Source organism: Antrostomus carolinensis, unplaced genomic scaffold (assembly GCF_000700745.2).
Source record: "Antrostomus carolinensis isolate BGI_N321 unplaced genomic scaffold, ASM70074v2 scaffold6062, whole genome shotgun sequence".
Classification (NCBI taxonomy): Eukaryota; Metazoa; Chordata; class Aves; order Caprimulgiformes; family Caprimulgidae; genus Antrostomus; species Antrostomus carolinensis.
This window is the reverse complement of record NW_010297460.1, coordinates 32,900-58,248: the sequence shown is the minus strand read 5'-3', so window position 1 is coordinate 58,248 and position 25,349 is coordinate 32,900. Positions and strand designations below refer to the sequence as shown.

At 40.8% G+C, this 25,349-nt stretch overlaps 1 protein-coding gene across 1 annotated transcript in view; it reads left to right on the top strand.

Annotated features, from left to right (window-relative positions):
• The window catches only part of LOC104520431 (mannosyl-oligosaccharide 1,2-alpha-mannosidase IB), a gene marked incomplete at its 5' end in the record, with an annotated part of 78,348 nt that extends 65,538 nt beyond the window's left edge, over positions 1-12,810 (top strand). The window contains 2 exons of the mRNA XM_010162120.2: positions 7,184-7,299; positions 12,090-12,810. Coding sequence (XP_010160422.2) covers positions 7,184-7,299; positions 12,090-12,222 — 249 coding nt within the window. The remainder of the gene's footprint in view (positions 1-7,183; positions 7,300-12,089) is intronic.
• Positions 12,811-25,349: the final 12,539 nt, after the last annotated feature.

Genomic DNA, 25,349 nt, shown 5'->3' with positions numbered 1-25,349 from the left:
TAAAGGTGAAAAACAGTTTCACTCCAGAGGCAAGAGGCACAGAAAAAGTACTTGGAGGATGAGATCTGTTGAGGAGCCTGTATTCATAGAATCATGGAATGATTTGAGTTGGAAGTGAGCAGAGGCATCTTCAACTAGATCAGGTTGCTCAGAGCCCTGTCCAACCTGACCTTGAATGTTTCCAGGGATGGGGCTTCTACCACCTCTCTGGGCAACCTGTGCCAGGGTTTCACCATCCTCAGAATAAAATTTTCTTCTTTATATCTAGCCTCAATCTACCTTCTTTCAGTTTAAAACCGTCACCTCTTGTCCTATCGCTACAGGCCCTGCTAAAAAGTCTGTCCCCATCTTTCTTATAGGCCTCCTTCAGGCACTGAAAGGCCGCAATAAGGTGTCCATGGAGCCTTCTCTTGTCCAGACTGAACAACCCCAACTCTCTCAGCCTGTCCTCACAGCAGAGGTGTTCCATCCCTCTGATGATTTTTGAGGCCTCCTCTGGACCTGCTCCAGCAGGTCCATGTCTTTCCTGTGCTGAGGATTCATCAGGTGGAAGATAGATAAGGCAGGTTCAGAATATTTAGCTGAGCTCATTCCTGTCTTTCCCTCAGTGCAGTTACAATCATGTAGAAGAGTCCAAATATGTTAAGATTGTGTCTTAGTCTTGGTTAGGTTTTGCCTTCTAGACAGTTTTGTTATAACAAACATTATGTTACTCTGGAGAGAGGTTCCACATTTGTATTCCAGAATGCATTGCTGATCTCTTCTAAATATCAAACATTGAGTCACATCATCCCTCCTGCTCAAACTAGGCATGTTTCTAATATGACAAAGAAGTTGCTTTAGTAACCTACTCCTTGCCAGTGTGCGTACTACAAATGCTTGCTGATCTAACACCAGCTCCTGTCAGAAGCTGTGGCTGTATAATCCAAGCTGAGATTGGGTCCTTTGTACTAGGTTAAAGAATTTACAAATGTAAATTTTTTTCAGGCCAGGATCTGTCTCTTAGGCACACTGCAAAGCATGTAGTTTAATTGCATTTTGTTCCATTTTCTCCATTTCCCTTTATATCTTGGTCCTCATTAATGCTTTCAAACCAAACCCTCCCTTCCTCCTCCCCTGCCTCCAGTTTTCTCTGTGTGCAGGGTAGCATTTCATTTTATCCTTCTGTCAGCCTGCATTGGAGTTGTGTAAATCAAGCAGCCCATGTGCTTTACTGCCTCTGTCTTTACAGAGCGCCTTTTTTTGCTTGCTTCCTCAATAAAAAGTTTCCTTATGCAACATAGCCATAAAATATTTTTGAACACTTCGTAAATGGTTTTGCATACCCCTCCCTCCCACAATTACAGATTTTCTTACCCTGCCATCATACTAACACAGAAGCTTGGGAAGCTTATTGTTCCCCAGGGTTTTCTGTTCCCTGGGTATAATAATAAGTTCTTGTGTTTACTCCTCACACCTACTCAGTATTTTTCCTTCTTCCCTACCACACACAGCTCTGCTTGTGTTTATTCCTCCATTTATAAATAGAGAAGAATCTGGTATGATACACAGAGCAGTTGGCTTGCTGTTCTTTTAAAACACTGTCTTTATTCGCTTTCTTTTTGCCTTTCAACCACTGAAGCATACTTTGAAGTCTGTATTACAGACTTCTCATGGTGAATGATAGTTTCTCTATCGGAAGTCTAGTAGTTCTTTTAAACTTTTGGGAAAATGGTGTTTTGTTTCCATTTTAAATGGTCTTATTTTTGTACATTGAACCTGGTGTAACCTGGTGTTTGATGACTGAATTTTTGATGGTCTCCCTTGTTTGCTTCTTTGAATGGATTAATACATCCCTACCCAAATAGATTCCTACTCAAATGGATTTCAGTTACTTCACCGATATGTTAGAGATCCGCTTCTGTCATTTTAAGAACTCTTCAGAGATGATACATTGCAGAACCACCTGGCTCTTAAGTATATTGCATTACTTAAATTTCTTTAGCACTCCCAGCCCAGATCCCTCTGTACCTTTTAACAATGGGAATTTGTACAGAGAGCTGGACTGTGTGTATGCAGATCTTTGTACTGTACTTTCTTTATCTATTTCACCATTGTCAGCTCTTTTTGGCTATATTATCTAGATTTTTAGACAAAACCTGGGCATTTTAGTGCAGATGACATGCTTTGACCAAGGCCTGTTTTGTCACATCTCTCCAAATCTGTGGGGAAAAACCTAGAAGTTTAATTTTATATTCCTTCGGTGATCATAAATCCCTGTGACAGGGTCTCTATCTCTTTCTTAATATAAAAAAAGGCTAATTCTCCCTAATACTATACATAGCACTAGAGACAACATCCATCTCAATTGTATTGGGCCAGCTAAATTGGATGATGATATGCCGGCGGGGCTGGCTGAAGTGTTACAGAAATACACATACAAGATATTCAGGGTAAATACAGCAAATGACTAAAATCCTTTTTAGGATTTAGACTGATTATTTGAAAGCAATAAGAGCCACCACTTCACAGTCGGCATGTAAAGCCAATTACTAATCTAAGCTGTGTGAATTAAGAGTTCAACTATTTGTTGGGGACTTGCATGTCTGGCTAAGTATGATCGTACCATAGAAGCTGCGGAGTTCATTCAGAATTTCTACTTGCAGTGAAAATAATATACAACACCTCAAGTTTGGGCTAACTTCAGGCAAATGGAGGACTGACAGTAAGATGGAGTGGAAAGACCTATAGCTCTCTACCTAGTGAAGCAAAGTAGACAGAAAAGAGCCAAGCATAGGTTGAAGGAAAAAGAAACGTGGGTTCATAGTTCATGGGTTGGAAGTGGTGAGTATCACAGGTGGGGAAGAAATCGGCACAGTTTTTATGAGCGTGTTGTTGGCGTAGTCAAGAAGAGTCACACATGCAAGCACCAAAACACCCTCAGAAGAACTGAAGGAGCTGGGGTCTGATCTAGAGGCACCTCCAATTTTATTTCCAAAGAACTTGGATCAACTCTGACTTCCCCATATGTCACAGGCCCTAAAATTTCACTTTGTGTCATTTTTGAGCCGAGACACAGGTATTTGGCAAGAGTAGACTATTGCATATTCTTCTTGAATAAAGGGAACTGGAAAATCCCGTTCTTTTGGTAGTTTGTTCCATTATTTAATTACTTGTGCTGTAAATATATGCTTTATTTCCCATTTGAATTTGTCTAGTTTCAGCCGTCAATCACTGGATTTTTCTATGACTTCCTAGACCATATTAAAATGTCTTTTATTGCCCCATGTTTTCTTTACAAAAAGCTTTCATAGACTGTAATAAGCTTACTACTGAGCCTACTTAAGATACTGAACAAATTGTATTGTCTCTCACTGTAAAGCATTTTCTCCAAATGTCTACTCTTGTGTCAGTTCATCATCCTTTTTTAAAAATTTATTTTAGAATTGCATATTCTGGTTTTGACTACCCACAGCCCTGTGCAAAAGTAGAATTATATCCCTGCTACTGTTTACTGTCCCTGTGTGTGCACCTGCCACAATATCCTTGCTGGAACTCACACTGAATTGTCTCATGTGGCCACTGAATTCTTTGAAGTTACACAGCTTTTATGTCTCAGTTTAGGATTATGTGCCCGGTTATATGAAACTCATTTTCTTTGGGTCCCAGTTACCACCAGATTACACTGTCTGCTGTTATTTACCTATGTCATTTTTGCCAGCAGCAGTGTTGCAGTGACTGATAAAACTTCAGACCGTTCCTTGTGGGTCTTTGTGAGAAGCAGCTCTATTTGGTGATTATTTTACATTGTCAACTCATTCTTAGAGCACTGTCAGTCAGTTTTAAATTAAGATAGTGATATTGATATGGTATAGTGCTGCTCTGTCTTAGCATAACATCTTATGACACCATGTCAATTGCTTTAGAAACTTTTAAGTTTATTACAGCTCTGCAGCTACCTTTATTTGTCAATTTGTAGAGCTCAAAGAATGAAATCAAGCTTGTGAGCAAGATAGTTTTCTATAAAACCATACTGATTGGTGTCAATTACCCTCTTATTTGTCTGTATTTTTTACATGTGTTTCCATAATTGTTTGAAACTCACGTCAGGTATGCTAGCCTAAAATTATTCAGGTTGCCAGTGCTTCATAATAGTAGCATTGCCTTGATACCCTTCCACTCATGTAGGGCTTCCCTGTATTCTAGGGTGCAATAAGTTTACCATTGTTTTATCAAGGCGTCTGGTCTTGACTGAAAGTGTATCCAGGTGGTAAATCAGATGCCACTACACCAAATACTAAGGCAGAACACTTCAAATTTCAAATGCCTTTTAAGTAAATTGTCTACAACACCAACCTTTTCAGCCAGCGTCCTGAAGTTCTGTATGCCTCTGAATCAAGGACAATTTGTTTATCCATATTTGGATGAATAGCTATCTTTCAAAGGAATTTTTCATCTATAGTTCATTACTACCTGCAGTGTCTAGATCTCTGATAAACCGGGATAAATCCTCTAACTATCCTGAGCTCCAGTCCAGCCAGAGTCTGTCTCCCCAAGGAAAAATTTCTGAAGATAAAAGACTACTTGGTAATTGTAAGGGGGAAAAAAATCAGTATACATCTCACATTTTCTTTCTTCAGACTTCTGAGTCTGCTAGCTTCATCAGTGTTGCACTTAGTTATCCAAGCATGAGACCTCTACAGCAGAGAGCAGGATCTCAGTGCTAGCTATTGTCTGCAGTCTCCAGAATAAACGAGTTGAAGGAGGCAGCGTCCTAACAGTGGTACCGTTTGTTCCTTCTTTTCGTTTTGTCACAATCGCTAGCAAGTTTCTCCTGTCCAAGCTGTGGCACGCAGTGTCCAGGTTGCTGAATCATTGACCAGAGGAACACATGCAAGGTCAGACTCTGCGTGTTGGAAATTCTGGCAGGATTGGAACCATTGGAGCTTCCCCGCTATCTTGCCACACTCCAGAGAAGAGACAAGGTCATGTTCTGCACCATTATGAAAAAGGGAGTAGCAGCAAGAGGAGGCACTTCATTTCCTGTCTAGAAAGTAAAAGTGCTTTGGTTCTTGTTTATTCATATCACACCTGCCTAGTGGCTGTAGGACTTCTGGGGAGGAACGTGCAAATGGTTCCATAAACAGCGTATGTATTATTTCTTCAGAAGTCAGACAAGCAATTAATTTTTTTCTTTTCCTTTTTTTTTTTTGTTTGACTTTTGTTTTGATAGCTAACATCATTTGTGACGTGCAAGAGCATGCAGACAAAGAGATTGTCATTGTTGGGCTAGATGTGGTGCATACATCTTTCTCTCCAGACTGTGGGGAAAACCTGGTCAACCCAAATCCCAACATGTGAATAGTCTCAGTGTAGCCCTAGCCTGCACCAGTACCAGATCTGAAAAGGACTCATCCAGATACTTTATACTTTTAGTATCAAGTCCCAATAAAAAAGGGAGCATTTCCATCTGAACTTGGAAAAGCTCCACTTGAGATAAGGAATTACAGAAGAGTTAGATTTTGCCAGGAAGGACTGTACCTTTCTGGGCATAAGCTCAGGCTCTAGAGCCACAGCCATTCCAGTAACATCCTTTTGCCAGTCTCTCCTCTTGCTTCTTTAAAAATCTTGATCTTTAGAAATTTGAAAGAACTTTGTACAGTCTGGATTATTCTTTGGTCCATGAACAACTTCACATTTCCACAGGGTAAAAGCGTATACTACGAGGAAGCTAGCTGTAGTACCTGATGTACTGTGACTTACTGTCCTAGGTGCCTTGCTCATTTGCCTATTCACTTTTCCTCCTGATTTCAGTCATGGCATCTGTCACCAGCATTCTTCACGCATGTGTCCAATGGAAAATTCTCTTTTGTTTCCCAGTATGCAAAGGCTATACTAAGGACCTTGAAGAGTTAATTCATTCAGAACTTATTTGCTCCCCTGCCTTGACTCTTCTCAGCTTCTGTTGAGTATAACTAGCAAAAAATCAGAATTAACAAAAATCTGGGCCTAAAGCACCATGTAGAGAGAAACTTCATACAGGCTAACGGGCTGAATCGTAGATTACTGAACTACAGGTAGCTACGTTCAGTAGTTAGTAATGACAGATATCCTGAGCCAAACATTTCCCTTCATCACTGTGCCTTTTCTGTCCCTGCAAGAATCTATTAAAAGAGTTGGTGTCTGCTGAGGAAGCACTGCTGAAGCAGCAGGGAAGCACAAATAACGTGTGAATCATTTCAGAGTAGTTTCTTTGGAGCTGGTTTTAATGGCTGATATCCTTGTGTGCTTTAAGGTCGTGCATGTGAGTGGAATAATGAAAGCGTAGGCGAGAGGTGCTCTGAGCTACTAACTTGTTCTTTCCAGTCTCCTCCTCTTCCATTGTGCTTTTTGCAGTATTGTGTTGGAGCTGACTAGCTGGGTGGTTTGTGAATCACAGATCCACTGGCCCCTTTCTGCATGGAATGTTTATGGATTTAAAATTCATCCTTTAAAGATAAAGAGCTCCTCTGCAGTCCAGCACACAAGCTGACTTGAGTTTCAGCTGTATAAAGGGGAAACAGAGAAGAGCACATGTAGGAGACGGAAATGTGGGGAGAAAGCAGCAGCTAGAAGAGTTTATAAGAAGAAATCCACAGCCCCTAAACATGAGTACAGTATTTTATTCCTACTTACAGTAAGTCCCTGTGACTAGTTACTAGTCACGGAGTTCCTGTAACTCTTCAAACTCTTCCAGCTGCAAAATCCAGGGACATTTGTCATTTTCCTATGCCCCTCATAGCACGTGTTGAGTTGATTGACTGATGGATGTTCTACTCAGTGTTATGTATGAGGAGCTGTAACAGCTCAGAGCTGCTCAAGTCTACTGAGTCCATGTACTGTCATCAGTATCAGTCAACAGTAAATACCTAGGAAAGAAAGTATTCTTCCCCAGAATATTTTCTTAGCGTCTAGCAGTTTGCTAAATATGATGGTGTTAGTAGCCCTGGAGGGATTTTACTTCTGTGTGTCCAGTTCCTTTTTATTTTTTTTTTGGTCAGCATAAACTGTTAACATCCACAGCATCCTCTGACGAGGAGATTCACAACAGAATAATGCAGCATGGAAAGAGCTATCTACTTTGTTGATCAAGCCTGATCCTTTAATGTTTCCAAATTTTGCTTTACAATTAAATTCTCATTTTCTTTTCCTGTCCTCTTTGCAGGCAATTGACAAGTATTGCCGAGTCAGTGGTGGCTTTTCTGGTGTCAAGGATGTCTATTCCTCATCTCCTACATACGATGATGTACAGCAGAGCTTTTTCCTTGCTGAAACTTTGAAGTAAGTTCTCTTCACTCTTGCATCTTCCTGTAAAAGCTAGCATCTAAATTTTAGAAGAGTATCGTGGCTCAACAAAAAAATCTGTTGTTTTGTCAAGGTGGTTTATGGTTTGGGTTATTTTTTTTCTCAGGTTTAGGGTCCTAGATCAGGCCATTTTACCAGCAGAAAATACAAGTGGAATTTCCCATACAAGAAGCTTATGCTGAGTTTTGGTTTTTAAGACAGAATTCTATTTGATTTCTGGCATCAGAGCAGAGGAGAGGTTGTCTCCTTTTAAGAAACTCCCTTTGTAAAAGACTTTTTTTTTTTTTTTTTTTTTTTTTGGCATGTCTTATAAAAGTATGTGCCATGCTCTGATATTGTAGAACCTGTTTCTCCTGTGTGTGTCACTGGAAGGGAGTAAATGCATGGAACAAAAGCCCTTCATGCCCTTGGATGATTTTTCTGTATTTGTCCCACAGCGTATTTTTCTAGAATGCTTTTTGTTGTAAGCAGGAATATCAGGCATATTTTATAATCTCATATATACTTATTTGCAGTTCAGTCAGTAGGACAGCTATAGTGCATCCTACACTGGTGCATATTTGGTTTAAGGTAAAATGCTCAAAGTCATTGGTCTTCCACCATGTTTCTTTTTAATTAATAACAAAAAATGCTATACTGGAATATGCCTTAACTGTTATGCCACAACAATAAGAAAAACTAGTATAAAGTCTAGAATACATTAGGGAGATTTTATTAAGAGATCTATTTTTAAAACTGAGCTAGCGTGTCATGGCTGCTCATCTCCTTCGTCACTGAAACGAAGCAGCTATCAAGGGCACTCTTGTCACACAGTTGTGATCACTCTGGGGTTGTGATCCCCCTCCTGCATAACGGTTTGGAGAATGTTTTATTTGGTTAAATCCATAGACAGAAGCCACTGCTTGTAGTGTGAATGAGCCCAGAGCTGCTATTAGAATAAGTTGTTGCCTCTGCTTAGGTATCCTGCCACTTTCCGCTAACATGCGATGGAAGGGATGATACATATCTTATTGCATACACCTGTCAGCAACAAAGACTCATGAAGTTGCCCTTTCTGTCTTTACAAGCCAGTGATATCACAAAAAAACAATTGTAACCATTTGGCAGCCTAGTGGGCTTTGCAGAATAAACAGGGTTTCTACACAGCAGCAGAGTTTACAGTATCAGTAACATCAAATTTTCAGGTTTTAGAAACAAAGAATCATATAATCCCTTGGGTTGGAAAAGACCTTTAAGATCACGAAGTCCAACCAAAAACCTAACACTGCCAAAGCCGCCGCTAAACCATGTCCCTAAGCACCACATCTACACATCTTTTAAATATCTCCAGGGGTGGTGACTCCACTGCTTCCCTGGGCAGCCTGTTCCAATGCTTGACAACCCTTTCGGTGAAGAAATTTTTCTTAATATCCAACCTAACCCTCCCCTGGCACAACCTGAGGCCGTTTCCTCTTGTCCTGTCACTTGTTACTTGGGAGAAGAGACCGAGACCCACCCTGCTACACCCTCCTTTCAGGTAGTTGTAGACAGTGTGAGATCTCCCCTGAGTCTCCTTTTCCTCACATTAAACAGCCCCAGTTTCCCCAGCCGCTCCTAGACCCTTCACCAGCTCCATTGCCCTTCTCTGGACACACTCCAGCACCTCCATGTCCTTCTTGTAGTGAAGGGTCCAAAACTGAACACAGAACTCGAGGTGCAGCCTCACCAGTGCCAAATACAGAGGCACTATCACTGCCCTAGTCCTGCTGGCCACAGTGTTGCTGATACAGGCCAGGATGCTGTTTTTCTTCTTGTCCCCCTTGGCACACTGCTGGCTCATATTCAGCTGGCTGTTGACCCACACCCCCATGTCCTTTTCCACCTGGCAGCTTTCCAGACACTGTGCCCCAAGTCTGTAGTGTTGCATGGGGTTATTGTGACCCAAGTGCAGGACCTGGCACTCAGCCTTGTGAACCTCATACAACTGTCCTTGGCCCATTGATCCAGCCTGTCCAGATCCCTCTGTAGAGCAAATCAACATTTTTCCTACCCTCAAGCAAATCAACATTTCCACCCAGCTTGGTATCATCTACAGACTTACTGAGGGTGCACTCAATCGGGTCATCCAGACCATTGATAAAGATATTAAACAGAGCTGGCCCCAGTACTGAGCCCTGGGAACACCACTTGTGACCAGCTGCCAACTGGATTGAACTCCATTCACCACAACAATTTGGGCTCAGCCATCCAACCTGTTTTTTGCTTAGTGGAGAGTACACCCATCCAAGCCATGAGCAGCCAGTTTCTACAGGAGAATGCTGTGGGAAATGGTGTCAAAGGCTTTACTAAAGTCCAGGTAGACAACATCCACAGCCTTTCCCTTCTCCACTAAGGGAGCCATCTTAGCTGTAGCTGATGTATGTGAAGATTGATTTTCAGTATTGGGAGCTCAAAATGCAGTGGAGAGAATGCGGGTCCTGACAGTGGCAGTACAGGTGCGTCACACACCATGTTTCACTGACAAGAGGATGCTCAGAGTTCATCACATGTAAGGGAAGAGTATGGGTATACTATCCTTCTGCTGACTCCTTTTCCAGACTCCTCTGCATAGTCACAATACCTTATTTCTCCATGCTATCTTTATAAAAATAAAGTCAGCCACTGCTACTTCCTCTGTTGTCTTCATTAATTCTATTTCACTTACTTTTTTGAGTTCATTTTCTGGAGCCTAAAGCTATACTCCCAAAGAGAGAGGCAGGAGTTTCAAACAGGTTGTGTCAGAGAAACAATACCTCCCCAGGAACTGATTTTATATGATTGATCTGCCTATAAAAGCAAAATCACAGAATGAATCTGCTCCTAAGGGACTTCTGTGGTGACAAGGCTGACCTTTGAAGTATTGCCAGAATCTTGTCTGCATCTTAAATAATCACGAGGAGATCTGAAAATTCACTGATGCATCGCTCAGTAACAGGATGTACTATAGTGCAAACGTTGCAAAAGAAGGCAGTTCTAGGGAGGAACTGAGAAATGTTTATTGGCTTTTGGTTTGGATCATTTCCCGCTTGTGGGACAAAATGAAGTTTTATTGGAGAGCTGGATATTAGATATTTGATGTTGATGTGATTGGCATAGCCAAACCAGAAACCGGTATCACCTTGAGATAAAAAGGAGAACATAGCGTCAGAATAGCTCAAATGGCTCTGAAAATAAAGGTGGAAGGGTTGGGTGTGATGCCATGAGAAAAAAGATGCTGTCCCTCAGGAGAGGGGCATAAAGTATGTGTATTGGAATGCCTGCTGTGATCTTTTATACTATTGATGATAACTTCTGCATCTTCATTCCCCTCAAATTCAAAATTTATACCTCTCCCAAATATGTATTGTTGCTGCTCAGATACTTTGGCTTATCAAAGATACTCAGCAAATTGTGAGCATTTGGGCAGTATGAGTGGCAAGAAGGTAGCTGTTGATTGGGAAGGAGCAAGATGTAGAAATAGGTTCCTTAAGTTATTCAAAGGAAAAGTGTGAATCAAATGAGGAATGTTAATTTGAGTAAGATTAAACTTTGCTCCTGTGGTGTAAAAGAGTTTGGAAAGCTGCAATGGGAAAAAGCAAGGAAGGAGTAAAGAGGGAAGTAAAGGCATGATGCTTTAGAGACAAATGAAAAATGTAGAGAAGGACACTAGACATGTAGGAGAAAACTGAGTCATCTCAGCAAGAAATCGTTATCTGTAAACAGTTAATTGCTGAGGAAGGGGAGAAAAAGTAGAGCTTCAGTGACTGGGTTGTACTGTGGATACAACTGGCAAATAAGGCAACGGGAGAAAGTGTGTCACAGGCAGTGCCCATGACTGTAGGCAGTACACACCACCAGCCCCTGATTGAGAAAGAGCGAAACAACTGGACATGGCAGAGCTCACTAACAGGAATGACACCCCTTCCTTCTCATGTGCTGCAAGACTTGTCATTTTCTGGATGGCCAGAAAGAAGGATGAAGGAGAAGCTGAGAGGTCCTGTAGCCCCATAGTGTTAGACTTCAATTGCACAGTCAGGTTTTCTGGAAGGGAAAAGCCTTTTGAATTTTAGCAATTGAGTTTGGAAGCCTTGACAAAGATCCCTACCACCAATATCTCCTACAAAGTATAGCACAAAGGTGTGTATTAAGAAACTTCTGTGTATGTCCAGAAACCTTAACTTTCTTACATGCTTCATCTGCTCTGCATTGCTTTATAGTGTACAACATTTATGAATCCCTTCTGCACAGTATTTTGGTCCATTTCCTCCCACCAGAAACTGAACCAGCTTCCAGCATGATGATGTCAAGTTAGATATCTGGCATTGCTTAGTGGCTTCTCTTGTGCTTCCTTGAAATCTTTGGTATAGATTAAAGAGGATTAGTCATTTCTAAGTATGTTTATCTGTTAAGAAGAATTTTTTGGCAACTTCTTTGCTTCCCTGTCCCCAAAATCCTTGTGCTTGGTGTCTTGATGCTTGTTTTACATTGCAAGTCTTTGAAAGGAGTCTTGAAAAACAGAAGTTGCTTGGAGAAATTAAAATGCTGTCTTTATAACAACTTTTCATTGAAGGGCTTGATCATTACAAAAATGACTTTTCAGGTCATTATAATAGGGAAGGTTGTGTGGGTGCTGTATAAAGACTGAAAGCAAGTAACTTGTTTATAGCTTTAGCTGCTGACTAATGGGGCCTGAAGCTGCTGGGTTGCCCCATCTTGTCTGTTGCTCTGCTTTAATACCCACCATCTTTCCTCTCTGTCTTGATATCTAGGTATTTGTATCTGCTTTTCTCCAATGATGACCTTCTACCGTTAGACAACTGGGTTTTTAACACAGAAGCTCATCCTTTGCCTGTTTTACATTTAGCCAACACCACGCTGTCAGGAAATCCTGCATATCGATAAAAACAGCTCTACGAAGAGGAAAAGAGACTGTTTTCAGCTCTGATTTGTTTACATGGACCACTTGAGACTTTGGGCGGGAGAGGAGACAGACACTTGATGAGACTAGTCCTCTGAGTCAAGCAAATACCAGTGGGAGAAAAAAAGCTCTTCAACATATAGATAAGTTAAAACTGAGAAAAAATTTCTGTTTTATACATGACCAAAACACATTAGTGTGGTATTTGCAGGACAGAGACTTCATGTGCTTTGAACGCTAGCAAGAAATGAAATCACTGTTTAATATTAATGCAGCAGCAGAAGGAAGAAGAAGCTTTCCCATCCAGGGAGAGGAACTTGATGCTGCTGCAAGGAACAACACACCAGTCACCTCTTCAGATCGGGTGGGTTCCAAATACCTAGATTTTATTTTTCTTTTTTTTGTGTTTGATGGTGGCATGAACAAAGCAACAACAAAAAGCAACATTACTGCACCAGCAGCATCAGAATTTGAATTTTTTTGTGTACCTGTCTGAATTTTTTAAGGAGCATCTGTTTGTCCAGACTGGCAGCCATTCTCAGGGCCTCTAAGCTATTAAAACTAGACTCTAAAAACTATTGCCTCCTCATTTTCCTTTTTCAAAATAATGCTGAAAGATCTCTGTTTTATGCTTACATCCAAAAAAAACAATTAATAAGCATTTGGTTTGTAGTTCACTGTCAGCACTGTGGGCTCAGTTCATTTGGCAAGCTACAGTCACAGAGTCTGGAGCATATTGCAGGGGTAGGAAGGAGCCTATGTTTCCCTTCCTCACAAATCTTGTCACATGGAAAAAAAAAAACAACATTCTCTTATTAGTCCTGGTTCTTTTAGCTAAATAAACAGAGATGACAACATGAGAAAAAGAGTCTCTCATGATTTATAGAACAGGATACAGTATATGGCACTTAAAGATGCTCCTCTTGAGCTAAGCAGCAGGAGGTTGTTGCTTTATATTTTTCCACACAATTGGGTTTTTAGCTAAAGTTAAATTTCATTCTTTGGATGCTATTCATGGAACCTTCTTTGCAGGTGTGTGTACGACAGAAGCCCAAAACTGCCTTTGATTTAGTTTACAAAACTCCTTTTCTTCTCGGTGCTCCAGTACAAAGCAAATGTGATCTTGTTTGGAAACGGCATCCCTTACATACGAGTGGAAAAAGAAACTGAAGTCTCTGCTTCCATTAGTTTAGGAGAAAAGAGATGCTGTTACCTGCATGATTTATTTTTTTTTCCTGAGTACTCCTAGGCTGGGCTGGACAGTGTCACTTAAATGGAGTCTGCTTCAGTCTTCACTTATTCGCTAAAAGAAGTTTCATCTTTTCAAGTATATCTCCATCTCTTTTATTTTGCTGTTGTTCCAGAATCCTTACAGCTCAAATTATTCTTTTTATTCTCCTTTATAGTTCTTAGATCCTTTTGCCATGGTGACTGGCCCCTTTGCTGAGAAAGAGCTGTGAGGGTCTCCTTTCCTTCCTAATTAGTGCACAGGTTGAGTCTTTAAAAAATCTTGATTGTGTTTTCATATGAAAGCGAGTGGAAGAACTCTTCAGTGAGATACAGCGTCAGATCTGAAGGGAGAGAGTGCCCTTTCTCCTCCTCAGAAATGTTTTTATATGAAGTTTTATATATAAAAGCTTTTCTCTCCATTGTATTGTAATATATCTGACTGCACATTATAGTAGAATTTCCTCCATAAATTTTTTCCTCACTTGTCTTTGATACTTACTTAGACACAGAAATCATCACATGATCTAAGAAAAAATGCTCTCACATGCTTTTTTGCAGACAGTTACTTTAGTTTAAGAAGAGAAAGACACAGAGCTTGGAAGAAACTCCAATCTCAATGTTTTTACCTTAACGCCAGTTACTTAGTTAATGTAATTTGCAGCAGTATCTTAAAAATAATTTTAGAACTGGTAAAGTAATTGATATAGTAAATAATACTGATTCAAGTAATTGTTTATTTAAAATTAGAACTAGCTTAATAAATGGATTCTTTTTATTGGTCCCACATTAATTTATTTTTCTAATTAGTGTTCAGTGACTTACTGAAAAGCTAATCATTTTCCATTTTCCAAAGTTCAGATATGTTGAGTTTTCAAATTGAGTTTTTTTCCATCCCATGAGAACTGTTATTAGTTTAAAACTGCACTCGATTGCCTTGTTCTCCTAAATTGAACTGGGCACAAAGAAGGAAGAGAAAAAGCAGACTCTTCTATTAAAAAAAAAAAAAAAAAAAAAGAAAAAAAAATAAATAAAAAGAAAAAGGCACTTTAAACCCCATACACTCATCCCCATATGCCTCCTGATAAATGCAGATGTAGAATGGCTGCCAGTCTGCTCAGAGAAAGGTCAAAGACAGAATTCTGGAGTCCCAGAAACAGCAAACTTCTAATCATTGTTTGCTGCACTTCCACTCCCCTCTTGTGAATTAAAGAGCAACCCTTCAAATTAATTCCTCCATGAATCCCAATGGATTAACTCACTGCCACAAGAATGCTTGAATTGAGGAGCTAAGCCATTTCATGTTATGGGATGGTATTTTTCTGAAAGCAGATGTACAGTACTGCTATTTCTTCTTTGTGTAGACAAGCAGCAGGTACCAAATAAAGGACACTTGTTTCTCATTTTCCAGTTATCCCAACAACTGTCAGTTTCTACTCTGTCACTCTTTAAAATGCAAACTGTCCTCTTCCTCCAGAAGCTGCTGATGTGCATAGTCTATCAAAAATAATGCATTTTATGGACAAATTGCTGCATCATTCATGAATGTCTCCATCCTGAGATTTCCTAGAGCAAGCTGAGTTTGGAGGTAATGGGTTCTGAGCGAGGTGGGTGTGTAATAACCAAGCACCATGGATATTGAAACTTCTGGCTGAAGTGATGTCCCCTCGTTCTGAGTCCTTCACAGAGAAGTAGGTTCTGATCTGCAGAATGGTGTTATGTGCAACCCAAAGTTCAGGCTGTTTTCCCTCTGGGTACATAAGGTACAGTAGAATATTGCCATTTTCATTCTGTTGCTGTCTTACATACTTTCATGAAGATAGAGTGTAAATTTAAGCACAAAGTGACTTTTTAGTCCTAGTTGTTTCTGAGTCTTGCACTGTATTCTCTAACAAAGGAATCCTCATTTTCTTTAGGTAGCTGTCCCATTTTAGCAATTTCTACAATACCCTCTCCTCTTACAGGATGAAATAAAGAACAGGAAATGTATGGTTTGGGCACACTGGATTTGGGCAAGAGCCTGGAAATCCCAGAATTGTCTATTTCCTGTTTGCATGCAGTCAAAACGAGGATGTTCAGTTTTTTCCCTCAAGCTTGTCCATTGGTCAGGACCTGCTAGCAGTACTTTTTTTTCTAATACTTACAGCTTGACTTTTCAAAGAAGCCAAATTTTTGCAGCTTCCAGTGACCACCATGGAGCTGTGTGTGTCCTGCAGTCAAGAAGTCAATTTCTTAGCTTTGTCCTCTAAATAAAAACAAAACCCTTGAATGGTATTCTGGGTGTTCATTGTGCTGCACAATATGGTCCTTAAAACTGAATGCCTTAGAAAAGTACGGAAAATAGTAAGCACTCTGGAGTAAAGGGAAAAGCAAGTAGTTCCCTGTGCCAGTAACACCTTTGAGGCTCCTTTAGCTCCCTACTCCAAGTTTGTGGATCATTGTCTTCTACCTCCCAAGCACTGACATGTTCCCAGACAGTATTTTATAAGATTTGAATGTCGAGTATCCAGGTTCTTAAGTGATAATTAAATTACACACCCCCTGTAATACCATCCTTTAAGGTTAAAGGTCTGCCCTGCGCTGACTTACACAAGCAGAGCCCTATCTGATTGTCTTTCATGATCCCCTCTTCTGTCCCTCAGGAGGTGATATCACAAACCTTCATACTGTGACTCTCCCTAGTCTGAATGGAGAAGTAGTTAATAGCATTAACATTGAAAGGATCAAAAAAGTAACCCTGACATCCACAGAAAATGGTAAGGCAGTTTACATCTCAGGCTTTTAGCAAATTGAGCCTGTTATGAACATTAGTAAGTCTAGTCTATGTTTTTAAGGGGACAAGTAAGAAACAGGCTTCTTGTTACCAGAGAAAACTGAAAGCAAGCTCTTGATCCACACTGTAGTTCAGAGATTTCTTCACCCTGATAAGACATCCATCTTTCTCTCCTTGAATTTTAAGAAACAGTCTTCTGACTCAAGAGTTTGAGTTGCCATACAAAGAAGAAACTGAAGCTCTTTTGCAAGTTCTGTGCATACAACTGCAGCAGACACGATAAGCTCTAGCTGCTTCGGCTGTCAGCCCCTTCTAACCAACTGCTCTGTAATTGCCTAGAAAAGTTGGGAACCACTGAAGTTGAAGGAGACAGCCTGACTTGTTACAATGAATTGTTGCCTTTAATCCTAATTGCTTGGTGGAAGTTGGATTTGCATTCTGCCTTTATTCTTGCTTTGTCTAAAACTGAGAGATTATTTTTCCTCCAAAATAATAAAAGGGCAAAAGTCTATCTTCTGATGTGGAAACCTTCTGCCTCTGACCTGGAATCATGCATATGTACTTTTTACAGATTAAAAATAATATTGTATATAAAAAAAGATTGAATAAAGAATGTCTTTAAGTGAAAAAGGTATGTTTTGTGTCCTTTGCCTCCAGTAGCAACCTCCTTTAGTACTGGACTGTGAACCTGATCCTGTTTCAGAGACTTAGTGGTGCTGTACCTTTTCTTTCCCCTGCAGCTCTACTAGGGACTTTGTCAGCTTAAACATGTATCAAGACACCCTGTTGCAAAATTAAACCCCTGTACCCCTTGCTTGCTTTTAACAGGTTGCTGTAGTGCTCACGATGTAGCTAAACGTGCAACACTTTGAGGCTGTTTCCATTATGAAAGCCAGTAAATCTCACAAAATGTTGAGATTTCTACCCTTTTGTTAAATTTGCTTGAAAGTGGCTAAAAACGTTCAAAGATTCTTAGTGATGATGCTAAAGGGGGCAGGCAGAAAAGTAGTGCTACTAAATAAACTTAATTTTCTTAAGACACCAGGTTAAAAGCCCAGCTTTTCTTGGTACTAAATAGCCCGTGAATTGGGCAATTAGTTCTGTCCATCCCTTCCTCTGCCCTCTATGAAGAGGAAGAAGTTTGTAATTGTTTCAGTGTTCGCAGGGAAATTGGTGCGAGGAAATTGCTTTGAGGGAACCTATTAAATTCACCTTTAAATTTACTGAACAACTGCTATAGCTCTCGCAGTACAGCGAGTGAATAACCAGATTTGCTTTCTGGTTTGCATTAACTAGGTAATCCTTACTGTCTGACATCACCCCTATTGCTCCTATGCGGTACCTTGTTTTCATGATGTGCCATAAGTGTCACTCTGTGCGTCCTGTTTCGGTGCTTTATATCCAGTGCCCGGCCTTCCCAGGGGGCTTCTGCCTCAGGATGCAGTGACCTCCTTCAGTGTTACTTCATAAGAGAAAATTGCTTCTGAAATGCCATAATTCAGTGCAACACCTGACACTGGGTACACACATGCTGTCCCGGTATGCCACCCATCTTGAGACCTATCAAGCTCTCTATCCTCCTGTGTAATATTTTGGCCAGAGCTGAAGGCTTTGTTACTGTCCTCACTGCTCTTCAAACAGGATCTTCTCCTTTGTGGTTGCACTGCATTGTCTCTGCCTCTTCAACAGTGAAGTGTTCCACTCCTCTGCTTCCACCTCTTCTGAAACACACTTTCTTTGCACGTCCTCTATCCGAGGATATATAGCGAATATCTTCTTTTATTTCTCCTTTGGCACTCTGCCTGCATGTCACTCGTCCCCCTCCCTTCCCTTGTAGACTGTATAAGTGTGTGGTTCTTCCTGGAGACCATGTGCCTTTCCTATGCATATTAATTAGCTGTATTTAAAAGTCCTGAAATTAATCCTTAATGGATTATTTTTAGCCTTCATCTTATAGCTCTGGGAGTTGGCTTCTCTCAGTGCGAAGCCGTAGGCATTCTGTGGGCTTTGGAAAGGAAACATTACTCTATTTGTGCCAGTTCACATGTGGGATGTGTGAAGGTTGGTGGGGGTGTGATATATATATTTTTTTTTTTATGTGAAGAGCAAAAGTTTTTTGACAATATATCAGACTGAGCAAACTCCCATGTGAAAAGGTTTGAGAATAGCAGTCACTGACATAGCCAAACTACTTGCAGGTAAAATTTCAGGGAAGGATTTGGGGAGGAAGAAAAAATCACTGTGTATCCATGTGTACCAACAGTTTCACTGTTTTCTTTCTTACGTGGTTTCCGTTGTACAAGTAGTTATGGTCAACAGGTATCATGTCTGTCTGTATCTTCTGATACAGCTACAAAAAGGAAGAATGTCCCTAAGTAATTTCTTCCACAAGCTGGTGCTGTGTATGTCTGCATACCCATCTCTTCACCAATCCATGATGAAGCTTCAGCAAGGAAATTGGTGGAGGAAGCCCGAAAGAATACAAGTGGATGCCAGCAGTCTGCTGCATCACCTGCAACAGAGGCCTGTGCACAGGTTCCAGGAGGTGAGATGCAGGAAGATTTCTCATGTGGACGGGTAGACCCATCCATGACTGGTGTGTGGATCATGCCCAGCATTCCTGTGAATCCTTCTACAGAGCTTCTGGCTTAAATTGAACCATCCATGAGCCCACAGAATGTATTTTGAAGAGTCACTGAAGATGCAGAATTATGTGGGATACCAAAGACAGGAGTTTTCAAGGTAAGCAGATACTGCTTTTTATGAGATATATCATTCTGTAGATGAAGGATGTATGGCACATCTCATGTAACTGAATTCCAGTAATTTATGCCATACTGCGTCTTGATTAATTTGTCTTGAAAATATGAATTTGAACACAAGAGCTACACAATGGATAAGAAACTGAATAAAGGAGAAACAATGAAGTTTAAAACAGAGAAGGAAACTTCTAGATGTTTTAGTGAATGTCACTAAGTCCTGGTACTAGTTAGGAAAAATTGTCAGTAAAGAGAATGAAGGAGCAGTAATCTTGAGGCCTGGAACAGCAGAAGACAAAAGAAATTTACAAAGTCAAAGGGCAAACTTGTTCCTCTAGGAACTAGGAATAAAACCTTTCACTATAATCTGGGATGTTGTCAGTCTGAAATCATAGAATCACAGGCTCATTTGGGTTGGAAGGGGCCATAAAGCTCAACTAGTTCCACTCCCCTGCCATCAGCAGGGACACCTTCCACTAGACCAGGTTGCTCAAAGCCTCATCCAACCTGGCCTTGAACACTTCCAGGGAGGGGGCAGCCACAGCTTCTCTGGGCAACCTGTGCCAGTGTCTCACCACCCTCCCAGGAAAGAATTTCTTCCTCATGTCTCATCTAAATCATTAACATTGAGAAAGACCTGAACGTATAGTCAGACATAATGACACAGATCACCAATGGAAGGTGAAAAAAAAGCAAGTGAAAATAGAAGAATGGCTGTGCTGGTTCAAAACTAAGGTCTGTCTAACCTCACAGAAGAGCAGAAAGATAAGTATGTATTGATACTTCACAAACGTACCCTGAAATGATCTGCAGCTTCCTGAGGCATAGGTGGTGTCTTTGTATGTAATAGCCCTTGACATACAGGGAGGAATGGAATTAGGAATTCTTAGAAATTAGTCCAGTCACTTACTGATTCAATAGAGACTGTCAGTGTGTAGAACAAGCTCTGAGAAAGAGCCTCATGGTGTTGGCAAAACACACATACATTGAAAGGGTATTTCTGATGAAACTAAAAAAGTATGATTGTTGTACAAAGCAGGATGAGCATATCTGAGATACGGTGTATGGTTCTGGTCACCTAGATTTAGAAGGGCTTGACTCAGTGGAACAGGAGTATTTAGGCTTACCAGGGAAAGGAGAGGTGGTGGCAAGAGAGGTGAGAAGAGTTTAGCCTGGGAAAATGTAAAACTGACAGAAAGGATAACTGCTGTCCACAACACATCAAGTGGCTGATCATCCTGGGAGAGAAAAAAGTTAGTTTTCATGGAAGACATATCTGCCAAAAAAACCCCAAACCAAAACAAAACAAAACCACAGAAACTGATATCTGCAATATCTGAAGAATTTCTGACGAGGTCCTAGAAGTAGAAAACATGTTGATCTGCTGAAGAAAAGGATGATGCTGTGTGCTTGCCTGCAATTTCAGGTACCTGAATCAAGGATATAGGAAGTCCCTTCCTGTCCTACATTGCAGAGCTCCTATGGGAGCTCTGTATCTAGGGCTGAATTTACAAAAGCCCTTTCCTTTGTGCTGGTATCTATTTCTAGTGCAGGGCAAGGGTAAAATGCCACTAGATCAGGGAAAAAAAAAAAAAGCCTTTCTTATTTACATGGATGGGAGTAATTGGTTCATGTTTGCTACGCTGGTTGAATAATGATGAATAGAAAATCATAAAAATACTTGCTATTAATTTTTCTAACGTGGTTACCCTATTAGCTTTTTTGTTTGTTTTTAATTTGCTGTGACTGAATCAGGAACAGATTGCAATGTGTTGAAACACAGTACAATCAACATAGGACACCAGTCTCTTTTATCTAAAGATTTGTTATTGAACAAGAAATGAGGAACAAGGAATATGGTACTAAAACAGAAGAATGATACAGTCCACAAATAGAGTCCTTTGTGCAATGATTCTTATGCAGCAAAGTGAGTAAACATCATCAGTAACCTCAGAGAGAGAATCTCTGAAGATACAGTTTGTTGCATGTACTTGTATTCTGTTTTGCCCATGTTTGTATATGGCTCATCTTGTCCTTTATTCGAGTACATATCCCATTATTACTTGGGGTGCTTTATGTCTATGAGTTATTTCTACACTAATTAATGTAAACATTAAGGGATTTCCCTGGCAGGTCTCTGGCATTTTTGCAAGTGTACTCAGATCTGCATTGATACAGTTATGCATTTTATACACTTTAGCCAGACAAGTAATTTCAAAGTATCCATGCATTATTGCTGTTAGTATACTCAAATCTTAGAACCAGTGTTACTTTGGCAACCATTTATATCAAACTACTGCTACAGTCTGCTAAAACCTTATGTCAAGCTCCTGTAAACTCAGACACTGCATTCCTACTTGTATCACAGCAAAGTTAGGTTTTCAGGTTCTCATGAGATATTTTTTGGCTGAACTGGAAATTTCCTTCAGGAAAAGAATCCCTCAAATTTTTTAATACCCACCAATCATCAACTTGTAGGATTAATTGCTTTCCTGTGAAGGAGATTTTGATGAGATCAGTGACAGCATGGAAAAATTTACCAGCACGTCCAGGAGACATCACGGCATTGATTTTTTATTAGCTTAAATAATAGGCAAATGCTGCTTTTCCAGATGTATAGTCTAAGTAAACCTTTCTGTATACTGCCTGTGATTTCCTCCAGTCCTGCTCATGCTGTTTCTTAATAGAACAGGGGTCTATGGGGAAAACACATCAACGCCTTCACAGAGCACAGTGCATAGCCCTGGAGATGTTCCCTCTGAACAGCTTATGTTCAATGCCAGATGCTTGTTAGCTGCATCAGAAAGGTGCTCTGCCCACTTCTGTATTTTATCTGTGCAGGGGAAACTTCTCTGCCAGCTTGAGCTGTTGGGAAGGGGCATGGATGTGGCTGGCTGTATTCTGGTGCTGATATCACCTTTCTCACCTCTCTGTTGGCTACTGTATTCTGTGTTCAAGGCATATCCAGGCTAATCAGCCCAAAATTTGAAAATCATTATTTGGTTTCAGTAATAGTACGAGACTAACTTCCAAAATGGTGACATTTGAAACCAATTTCAAATGTCAGGCACTCGTGGTCTGTCTCCCAGATGCTGAACATCCTTTGCTCATTTGCATGTGTAACACCTGATGCAGTGGACACAGCAATCTGCCCTGAATAGATTAGGAAATCAACACAAAGGATGATGGTGAGTTTGTGATGTGGGATGTGAATCATGACTGGGAGGAGCCTTCTTCTTCGAGGGAGGCAAACATGCCTGACAGGGAGGGGCTGGAAACTCTGTGGACACTGTGGGATTTCAACTGGCTCCTGTTGAGTTTAGTTTTTAGCTGCTTGACAACCCCAATTTTTCAAAAACTCTGAGTCAGACTGCAAGAATTATGAGATTGCTTCTAAATATTAAGTTTGAGGATCTTTTTCCATGTCTTCAGGGTTTTGAGCCTTTGGGTCACCTATAGTTTATTATTTCCAAGCCCTTCCCTTCCCTTTTCTTCCAGAATGATTAATAACACCCTTAAAAATAAAAGAAAAAGAAAACTTGGCATATCTCCCAATCTGGCAGAGGTTCCAGCACTTTACCAGCACCATGAAATAATCAAGAGCGGGCACTGCTGCATAAAGCTCACCCTGAGCACTGCTACAAATGCTGGAATAAGGGCAACTTGCTTTTTGGAAAGCAAATTTTTTTAAACTTAAATCTTTTCTAGACATGGATCTTCATTCTCCAGACATAGCAGGCCATTTCTCCTCTTGACTGCTCTGGCTCAAGCACACACAATTGACAACATCCTGTTTTCAGTGACACAGCTCGCAGCAAGCAAGTACAAAACACAACACTGCATAACGTGACATCCAAGTAAACTGTTCTGTGATATGGGAGTCCTGCAGTTACTTTGGGTTCTTGCGCTGATCTTTATACGAACAGGTTTATTTTACTTCTCCCAAATGAATAATGGATGAGATTCATACACTTGGCCCTAACTCCGTCACCTGTAGTTCTCCCACCACTCACTGCAGGAGGGCTGGAGGGAGACGGGAGGGGAGACACTTGGAGTTTTTTTAAACCCTGTACTACCTCTCTGTCTGTACAGAGGGGCCCATGCAGACTCCCTGCATATTAATAGATTTGTCCTTAGACAGGAATGGAAAGCTAGACAGTAGCATTCTGTGCTTGGGAGGTTCTTCCAGATGCTATCATCTGGGCTGTGCTCTGGTTGTTCTCTTGTCACAGCTAAACACGGCATTACTCCCACTTGAACAATCTTTAGAGAATGAACCAGAGACTTTTTTTCAAATGGGTGTATCATGCCATTCCCCTAAAACAACACTGAAATTTTGACTTATAAGAGGGGTTGCAAAGCACTCAAGAATGTTAGCAGGAGAGGAGGCAAGGTGAATAGCTGCATGAATACTGGACATGGAAAGCAAATTTTTGTGAGTGTATGAAATGTCAGAGTTAATCCTTTGGCTCTGTTTGTCTGACACCCAGTAGAAGGCAGCCTGCACCAGCAACCTTGCACTGCCTTACTTGTGATAAAACTGCAGGCCTTGTAAATGCAGAAACTCAGCAGTCAGAATATTCACTTCACAGAGCAAGTAAGGGGAAACTATTGCTAAAGATACCATCTTGTGGTAATGAGAGGCACAGACCTACAGAGCAGCAGATTTCAATTGTGTGAAGCAAGCATTAATCGTATAGAGCAGCTGATCATAAACTCCTTCCTTTCCAAGCAAAGGATGCCACCGAGGAGTAAGTACTAGGCTCAGATCTCGCTCTGCTCGGTGTGCCCTAGGCCAGGAGCTGCAGGGAGGGGACATGTGAGAAAAACCACAGGTTCATACTGCACTCACCCTGCCCAGCAGTTGGTCCCTGATGTTCCTTGTCCAAAACACCTTCCCCTGTGAAAGGCTGACAAGATCAAAATGCAAACCTGGTCCCTTTACTTGGATGTCACCTGGATCTGCCTGGTGGTCACTTTCCAGCTGTCTTTCCGCTACAGCAGGAAGCTTTGCCTTTGGCACCTCTGCCACCAGCAGCCTGGGCCCTGATGTCCAGCAGATGTTTCAGACATCTGCCTGCTCCTTGCTGTTCCCACTGCTTAAGTTCAAGCACTGAGACACTGGCAGTACAGGTGGGAGAAGGAGATCCCAGCTGGGCTCTATGTCCTGCAGTGGGACCTGGTTAATCTGCAGTCTGTCACAGGGCATGTTACAAGAGCTAACCGGTTGTGATTTTTTTTATTTCCCTTCCTTCACTTATAACAACAGTGTGAACAGACAGTACAAGGTAAATGAGATCATTGTAAAAGTCACTACTTTCTGTAAATATATAACTAGTAAATTTAGGAAGGCTGAGGGAAAGTCCCTAGAAGCAAGCAAATTTGAACACTCAAAACCAGCCACCTCAACCACTTACAGGCAAAACCTACCACACCATGCTCAGTATAAAACAGTTTTCATGTCTTGATTATTCCTTGTGGCTGGCCAGAAAGGCCACATTGCCCTGGCAATACCTGTGTGACAGAGTTTATTTCAAGAGCCTGATAGGCAAGAGACATAATTGCAAGATGGACCAAAATAAGCCTGCCGTGAGTGACTGTCTTCAGCATAGCAGTGGGTATGCACCTTGCCTTAAGTCATCAGCATTTAGAATTAAAGTGTGTAGAAAGCCCAACTACATGTAAAAATCCAGTGTGCTTTTGGTCTAGATTAATTTAAAAGCTTACATACCTAAAGTTGCGTGTGAGATTATCAGAAAAATGTATATCTAGCTCTGATTAGTTCACCATATCATAGAAAAATTTGAGATGTGAGAAAATTTGAAAAAGAAAATGGCATGTAATGAGAAAGTGAAGATGCTCCATTCATGTAATTTTTTACAAAAACATCTGAAGGGTTGAGGTGATTACAGAGTATGTAAGTACCTTCACTGGGAGGTACTTCAGAGCTATGAAGAGCTTTTTATTCGAGTAGAGAAAGCATAACAAGGAATCAAAAGCTAGAAACTGAACCTTGACAAATCCAGACTGAAAAATAAGGTATGAATTCTTAACAGTGAAAAGACCTAATCACCAAGCGAAGTGGTGCATTCTTCTTCCCTTGACATCTGTAGATGAGGTCTCGATACTTTTCTGTATTAAACATTTCGGTCAGGCCCAAGTTATTAGGCTCAGTGGACATAAGGCAGTGAAAGTCTATGGATTACATTATTCAGACAATAAGAACAGATCGTGTAATTGTCCCTTTTAGCTTTGAGAACTATTGCAATAATTTTAAAAAGGCCTGGATGACTTTTTGAAGAGTATCACTTGGTAATTAATCTGAGGAGAAGGTGCTACAGCATATCTTTGA